This window comes from Sinocyclocheilus grahami, unplaced genomic scaffold (assembly GCF_001515645.1).
Source record: "Sinocyclocheilus grahami isolate Dianchi unplaced genomic scaffold, SAMN03320097.WGS_v1.1 scaffold1247.1, whole genome shotgun sequence".
Taxonomy (NCBI): domain Eukaryota; kingdom Metazoa; phylum Chordata; class Actinopteri; order Cypriniformes; family Cyprinidae; genus Sinocyclocheilus; species Sinocyclocheilus grahami.
Window position 1 is genome coordinate 156,292 of NW_015506426.1, and position 8,537 is coordinate 164,828.

At 38.8% G+C, this 8,537-nt stretch overlaps 1 protein-coding gene across 2 annotated transcripts in view; it reads left to right on the top strand.

Annotated features, from left to right (window-relative positions):
* The window catches only part of LOC107568465 (arf-GAP with Rho-GAP domain, ANK repeat and PH domain-containing protein 1-like), a 34,098-nt gene that overhangs the window by 7,531 nt on the left and 18,030 nt on the right, over nt 1-8,537 (top strand). For both annotated transcript variants that reach the window (XM_016254437.1, XM_016254436.1), the window contains exon 2: nt 5,376-6,253. In XM_016254437.1, coding sequence (XP_016109923.1) covers nt 5,463-6,253 — 791 coding nt within the window. In that variant the 5' untranslated portion in view covers nt 5,376-5,462. The remainder of the gene's footprint in view (nt 1-5,375; nt 6,254-8,537) is intronic.

An 8,537-nucleotide genomic window follows, 5' to 3' on the forward strand; every position in this document is an offset into this window, starting at 1 on the left:
ACACTCGCGTTACTACAAAGATGTGTTGGATTTGTATTATTAGAGCTTTCCGACTTGAGTTCACGTGCATGTTCTCAGTCGGGGAATTATTTTTCACGTGCGGTGCCGGTGATGATGCTTCTTACGTCCGTTTCGGAGAACCAGAGGACAAATATTTCAATCGATCGCTCAGGCACGGCACCGAAATCTGCGTTTGGATTCGGTTCTAGTACATACCGTTACATAGGTACCGGTGCCATATTGGTACCGGGTTTCGGTACCCAACCCTACTTTCTACAGATCAGAAATGAAGACATTAATTGCAATTTCAATTTAAAATATTCTCTAAAAAAATCTTTGTGCAAAAGGAATAATTTTAGCATATTGACAACGTAAAAGCCTATTATTTGATTTTTGAAAACAGTTATTTGATTAAGTTTTTTTTTTTTAAATATTACATGTAATATTTTACTCACACAGTATGGCTGCATTTTAACACAAAAATATATTGATAAAAATAATTATCAAAATGGGATCATTGTATTCGGGCATCCCTACTTTGGAAACCCTATTAAGATGCCTTCATCTGGTTGTTTTTTTGCAGTCAGCATAAATGTGTTCTTCGCTGTCTACAATATCCAACAATACTGTGTGTTTTGCTGCAGTCTGATTGAATTTCACCTTATGATTCCTTTGAACAATCTCTTAGTCTGATGCCTTAGGTTCAACTGTTTGACACATTCAGAGGTCAAGGGTCATTGGTTGAGTAACCATGATGATCAGTCAGATGCAGGAGGGGTGAGACTGAGTCATGAGTGTGTGTGTGTGTGTGTGTGTGTCAGCTTTAGTAAGGATTTGAGAACTTCAGCGCTAACGTGAGCTCACAATCGCAAACCTGCCGTTTGTTTCACTTCTCACTAACCGCTCTCTCTCTGGCAGATACGAGTATGAAGATATTTTGTAAATGTCCTACCGTAAATATATCAGAACTTAATGTTTGATTAGTAATATGCATTGCTAAGAACTTCAATTGAACAACTTTAAAGATGATTTTCTCAATATTTAGATTTTTTTGCACCCTCAGATTCCAGATTTTCAAATAGTTGCATCTCAGCCAAATATTGTGCTATCCTAACAAACCATACATCAATGGAAAGATTATTTATTCAGCTTTCAGATGATGTATAAATCTCAATTTAAAAAAATTTACCCTTATGACTGGGTTTGTGCTCCAGGGTCACAAATGTCTCAATTAGCATTTTAAGAGGTCTTAAATTTGGAATGGAAAAAAAGGAATAGTGATAATTATACGGATTATATAAACTTCAAAAGGCAATGCTTATATATGGGCAATATTATAAACCGGTTATTGTGCCGATACTTGTAAAATCTATGTATTGAATGCAATGCTAAATAATGTTGAGGAGATCATAAGCTATTTATTGGCATAAATGCACAGTATTCATTGTGCAGAAGGCCTGTATTTATATCATCACCTTTTGAAGTTTTAATACACATTAGATATTTAAGACTTTATGGCCTTAAACTTTACAAGTTACAGTTAAACTTAAAAGTTACAGTTCACACACATCTATATTTAGTCGCAAATGCGAGTCAAACTCTTGTCCTGTAAAGCAGTGTTCGGACTGATATACAGTGGCAGCTTCAGTCTTGTGTTCCTCACGGTTTTTCTATTGCAGGCAAACTATACGTTCAGATTCAGCAAATCTCACTCGTCCACACGCCCTGTTCTCTGATGCACTGCTCACAGTCTCGCGGGATGTTTGGGATGCTTTGGATTGAAATTCATGCTCAGATGAGCTGCTCTTTTGTGTGTTTTCATGTTGATGGTGTTTCTGCAAACGCACGTGACCTGAAGATTAGAGATGCACCGATCGATCGGCCAGGGATCGAAATCAGACGATTTTCCTCATGATCGGCCCGGATCGGTGATCGGTCGGTCAGTCTCACTTCTTTCTGATTCCGAGCCGATCCGTTTTGTTACCAGCGGCACAGGCAATAACGTCAGCCACGCAATCTCGCTCTCTTCTCTCCGACGACCCCTTCTCATTCGCTCCGGTTAAATGCTTGTATTGCGCATTATTATAGTCATTCCCGCAGGTTTCGCGCTTACACCAAATGCGTGCGCACCAGAACTGATCAATATTAGTGGATCGCACAATCTGTGCTCAGTCTCAAACAGCTTGTGAGCCACAAATACCAAAATGAGTGTACCATGCTGTACCATTAATCTGTATACCATGCTGTGTAACAGTATCCGTGGATAAACTCTTAAAGGGGCCGCAGTCCAATATTCCTGCTGCTGTCTGTCATGTTAATCAAAGAACAGAAGACAAAGAAAATCCCTTTCTGCTCTTGACTGAATACGTTTTATAACTTTAATGGTAAGCATTAGGGATGCACCGATACCGATACTGAGCTCCTGTACTCGTACTCCTTAAAATGCCCCGATACCAAACGCCGATACCACACAGCATGTGTTAAGTGCCATATTCAGGCAATGAAACACCAACAACAGACAGCAGAATGGAGTTATTAGAGATTAAGGATGTCTACGAAGTATATGTGTGCAATGAATATAACGTTAAACATTCAGTGTTAACGTCTGTATAGCTGGTGTGCGTGAGCTGATAAGCAAAGCACGCTGAGCGGTTTTACCCACTTCTCTCTCACACACACACACACACACACACACACACCCTGTCCGTTTCACACTTTGAAGTGTTTGTTTGTATTTAACACATGCACCTTCTGGTAAAATGATACTTTTAAATGAGGAAGCAACTAAAAACACAGTTGCTTGGTTTGGTGTTTATATGTGTGAGATACTGCTGATACTGCTTTTAATTATTATATTTGGAATAAATTTGATCATTAAACCTGTAATGACCCTCAGAGCTTCACCCAAACAGATGATCTTGAGATTAGTATGATATCTTATTATAGTTCCTGATTCGAGCTAATTATATCATAAAGAGGAGGAAGTGCCTTTGGCTGAAAATGATTGACGAGTGTTTCATGTAAAGCACATGCAGCGTTTGGCATGTTCACTTTTACAGTAACCTGAAAGTCTCGCTCTTCTGGAAGTCAGTCATGTGATGATCCTACAGCGGCTTTCTGAAATGCCTGAATGTGATTCATCTGGTCTGTATAACGTCTCTAATGCTTCTCTGAAGTAGCTTCATGTTTCAGCATTTTTAAGCAACTGCGGTCGGTTGCACCAACCGTAGGATAAACCGACACAAACATTGCTAAATATTTAAAGTGTTGCACCATTAAACTAGTGTTTGGAGTAAAAGAGGTTCAGTGATCTTGTGCTGTGCCTTACAGATAGGATTAATGCTAGTGATGATGAATCGTCACAGCGTTTGAGGAACCGGTGTTAAACAGAAAAGCACTGGAGGTGGAAGGAGCTGCTCTCGTCTCGGGCCGAAAGCTTCAGTCGCTCGTTCCAGAACGTTTCAGCAGCACAGCTTCATTATATTATAAACATTAACACAGAAGTCTAACATCAAACATCACATACAGTGATTTAGATGTCATGTTTATGAAGACATGGTCTAATAATATCTGTATTCATCTGACTGATAATGAGCTCAACTGGAAAAACGAATCTTATCTGTGCAGGAACAGGAAATTGCTTGCAGGAAATGAGCTTTTTCTGAAATTCTGGTGTCTTAGTGATGTGGGCATTGATACTAGTTTGTTTTGTATGAGTGTGTTTTGCTGCAGAATAAGTCATATTTAATGTAAGATAAATATGTGAGAAGGGTCCAAATGTGACAAGTGCCATATTGGATTAAAAATAGCTTTTACAGGGTCTGAAAAAGTCTTAATTTTTCCTTCCACAAATGAAGGTGTAAAAAGGTCTTAAATCAGAGCAGAAATTTATAAGGTAATGGCATTGAATGCTGCATGCACTGCAACATTTTTTTTATAAGTATAAATGAATACTAATATTGAATATCTTCCTCAGTATTTTTGTCTTGTTTTCCAGTACATATAACTAAACATCCTTAAATCAAGAAACATTTATTTGAGAAGCAAAATGAAGATATGAAGTCTTGTTTTTTTGAGAAAATGACCAAAATGAAGAAGAGTTTGTTTAATATCTGTCATATCTATCTGTCAGTGGGGAATGAAAACTTGTTTTTCCTTTGAATTACGCAGATTTTTCTGAGGCCATCGGCACATATTGTATTTGTTTTTGTTTGTAATCATAAAATCCGTTCTGATCAGTTTCTCATGAAACAAGACTTCATATACTTGGTCTTAAAAAGGTCTAAAAAACGTCTTAAATATACCTGCAGAAATATAATGGCGTTTTTTTGGTGTCTGGCCAGTAACTTTATTAGCTGCTGCAACATAATGAAACAATTGAATGAATCTGTTATAATGTAGATTCATGCATTCATTTGTGATATTAAATAAAAGAAAAAACTGAAATAATTTAGAAATGTTTTAATTGTGTGACGTTTTATTCAATTGATTAGACATTTTAAACATGTCTCGGATGCCTGAATCCATGTGTAATCTGTCCCCACATGTGATGAAAATATGAGGAACATTCATGCCTTTAGTTTCAGTTTCGGGGAGAGATGGGTTTGTGTTGTACAGTAAATACAGTATATGGAGTGGGGTTTTGACCTGCCTGAAGTCTCCTTTGACCCGCTCACATGTTTGCTGTAGCTCTGTACACAGGACCACTGAAGACACACTTCTCTGTCAAGCTGCTTTAATACAATGTGCATTCAAAAAGTGAAAAACAATCCCCAAAATATATTTATAAAACCGATAGTTCTGGTGCTTGGCTCTGATTGGCTGAGCCGCGTTCGAAGCTGTTGTAAATGACGCTACAAAGTAACACACACCTTTGTTTACGTTTGTGTGTTGCTCGGCAACCACTTTGTAGCAACCACAACTGTTTCTGAGGCGCTACATTGTTTGGTGGAAGAATACTGTTTTTATTAATATCATTACACTTGATTTGCTCTGCTTTATTTTGTGAAACCTTACTACGTATATAACCGTTTTATAAAAGCAATAAGCCCCGAGAAGCCGTGGTTTACAATGAATTTATAACAGCTAAGGGTTTTTTTTCACAGGGCTTATTGCTTTAGTATATATGTATTTGTTACAAATATATGTAACAAAAGATAAATAATAAATAAATTCTGACTCTCAATAAATAAATAAAGCATAACACTTTCATTTACAAAATCATCCAGAACACACATTATCATCATAACCTTCATGACTTCTTCATCATTCTTTACTTTCTTTGGTTTAGTCTGGACATCAAATTAATTTCTAGTCTTTATAAATTCTGATCAGTCTGATGATCTCTCTCTCTCTCTCTCTCTCTCCCTCAATAGACGTTCTGTTCCGGCGATGATTCCCTGACCTCGTCCCGTGGAGAAGAAGTCCTGCAGCATTCCCGAGGATCCGGCGGCGTTCCGGTCATGTCCTCCGTCCCGCCGGAGAGTTCCCAGCTTGTGGAGGAGTGGCTGAACGCCCTCCGGCTCGACCAGTACTGCTCCGTCTTCCAGGAGGCGGGGCTGGGAACGCTGTGGGAGTGTCAGGATCTAAGCTCCGCCCAGTTGCAGCGGATGGGCGTGGCTCTGCCCGGCCACAGGAAGCGGATCCTCGGCAGCCTGCACAAGCTCTTCCCCTCGGCGGCGGGGATGGAGGAGGACGAGGAGCGAGAGGAGGACAGGCCCGTCGCCCGAGAGAGGACCAAATTCAGAAGGACTGCAAACGACGGGGTGACGGAAAACAGCGTCGCAGGTAGACACCCGCCTCCCGTCCCGCCTCGGGTCATGCCCAATCGGCCACCCGTTCCCTTCACGCCCGGATCAGTAACCATGGCGACCACTCCTGAGCCTATCAGCATCCCTGAACAAAAGGAAACGCCCACACCTGCCGGACGAGCCAAGCCCATCCCAACTCCAAGGCCACGCCCAGAACACCTGACTCTTAAAGGGCCGGCGCAGCAACTCCAGACGAGTGAGAGGAAACCGTCCCGTGTGTCTCCCTCATCCTCCTCATCGGAGCGCTTCCACCTGTACGAACAGTGTTCGTCTCCCGCTCAGGGAGAAGTGGGCGTTCCTCCTCTTCCTCCTAAGAGCTACACCGTGGGTGTCTCTAAAGAGCCCAGAGACGTCCCGTACAGACCCCCTGTTCCACCGCCTCGCGTCTGCAGCACGACTACGAATCCCAGAAGCACGTCATCCGGAAGCCCGCCCACTTTCAGGTACAGGACACACTTTATCTGTCTGGTGTAGCGTACTATACTTTAGTATGTTTACTACATAGTGCACACAGTATGCGTACTGAATTTTTTTCCAAAATGTAAGTTTTCATTTAGCCGATTTTAATCATTTAAACCATTAACATTAAAAAAAATTTAACTATTCACATTTTTTAAGTATTTAATAATCAGTTAATTTCTAAAATGTATTTAGTAATCAACACTAATAAAATGTAAAATTAAATGTAAATGTTTATTATGAATATTGAATGTTTATTTTTTATTTATATGTTTTAATGATATTTTTACTCCTTGAAATATAAACATTTAAACCGTGGCTGTCAAAACTTGTTTTCGTGACAGATTTATTCAAATATACATTAAATAATGAAGATAAAAATAGAATTAATATTTAATATAGTGCACATATTTATCACAATGCTCCTGTTTTTATAATGGTGAATAGAGTATGTCCATTAAATAGGAGATCTGGGTATTTTTTAAAACTGTATTGATTAATTGTATTAATTAAAAATTATGGCTTGTAAATTTAGCCTTTTCCGTGAACATCTGTGGCAAAAAACTTACATTTTGCATGTTAAGTTTGTATACAAACATTTAAAATGCACTTAAGCAGTTTTTATATCATATTTGTAATGATATGATGATGTTTTTACTCCACTTCGTTGTTGAAATACAAACATTTAAGTGGTAGCTGTAATAAAACCTTGTTTTAATGACATTTATTCAAATATACATTAAATAATGAAGATAAAAATATAAGGAATATGTAATATTGTGCGTATATTTATCAAAATGTTCCTCTCTAGAGTTATTTGTTGTGTTTCTTGGTTCATGTGAAAAATCACTTCTTAAAAAAAAAAAAGCATCGTTGCTCTCTATTGCAGTTCATTCATCACACTGGAAATGGAAGGTGAAGTTAAGTGCATTGCATTGTGGGATACATCACCTCACACTGCACATTTGAGCAAATTATCCAAGTGTTGCATGCATACTAAGCACATTGCAGTATTGTGAACGCAGCGGACACTCATGACTCGAGGCTTTTACACAGTGCTCTTGCACACACTGTAGTGTTTGTGTTTCCTGCGCGCTGACTCGAGGTCATTGAGTCACGAGGCCTGCAGACCGTCACACGGGTCACACGGAGCAGAGCAAATGAGTCAGAGCTGGAAAATAACATGACATGCTCTTCATGCAGTGGGAGCGTGATTCGCGGTGAGAGCACTGCCCTCTGGTGAGGAGAATAATATATACTAGTGTCGAGTGATTATTTTGGAAAACCCTTCTGGAAATTAAAATTGAATTTAATGAAAAAAATTATAATTTAATAATTTTCACTTATTAATAAGTTGTGATTTTAATTAATTAAAAAAAATTTTTTTTTGAGCCAGAGTTTGTTCATTAAACACAAGACCTCTGGGTATTTTTTAATATGCATTGAGTCACAGGTCCAAAATTAACTGAGAAAATATATCAGCAATGAAACTGGATTTTAGTATTTCTATTATTTAATGTACACATTTAGCCTTTTTTCCATGAACATTTGTGACAGTGCAGTGTTTCCCCCAGGTTTACGGCTTTGGGGGGGGGGATAAAGGTAATTTAATATTACAATTAAAACGCTGAAGAAATATCGAATGCTTATTCCTTAAAAATAAGGTTTTAATAATTTTAGCAGTAGTAGCAGTCTGTTACGTACATTCTACTGAACGATAGTAATATATTTCTGCCACAATGCCCTCAAGTTAAACCAAACTTTTATTTTGGCGGGTTGCCGTGAATACCTTTACATTTCTGTGTGTGTATGACATGAGGATAGTTTTACTCAGATGCTGATGAAGTGACTCTCAGAGCAGTTCTGGAGATGTTGTTCATGTGTTTATGTCCTCATTAGTGAGACGGCAGAGGTTAATATCACCGCAAGCGTCACGAGCGTTTCAGTACGAGTACTACACAACACCGCGCGTCTGCGCCATTCATTAACACAGAGACATGCAGAATATGCTTATTCCTTAAAAATAAGGTTTTAATAATTTTAGCAGTAGTAGCAGTCTGTTACGTACATTCTACTGAACGATAGTAATATATTTCTGCCACAATGCCCTCAAGTTAAACCAAACTTTTATTTTGGCGGGTTGCCGTGAATACCTTTACATTTCTGTGTGTGTATGACATGAGGATAGTTTTACTCAGATGCTGATGAAGTGACTCTCAGAGCAGTTCTGGAGATGTTGTTCATGTGTTTATGTCCTCATTAGTGAGA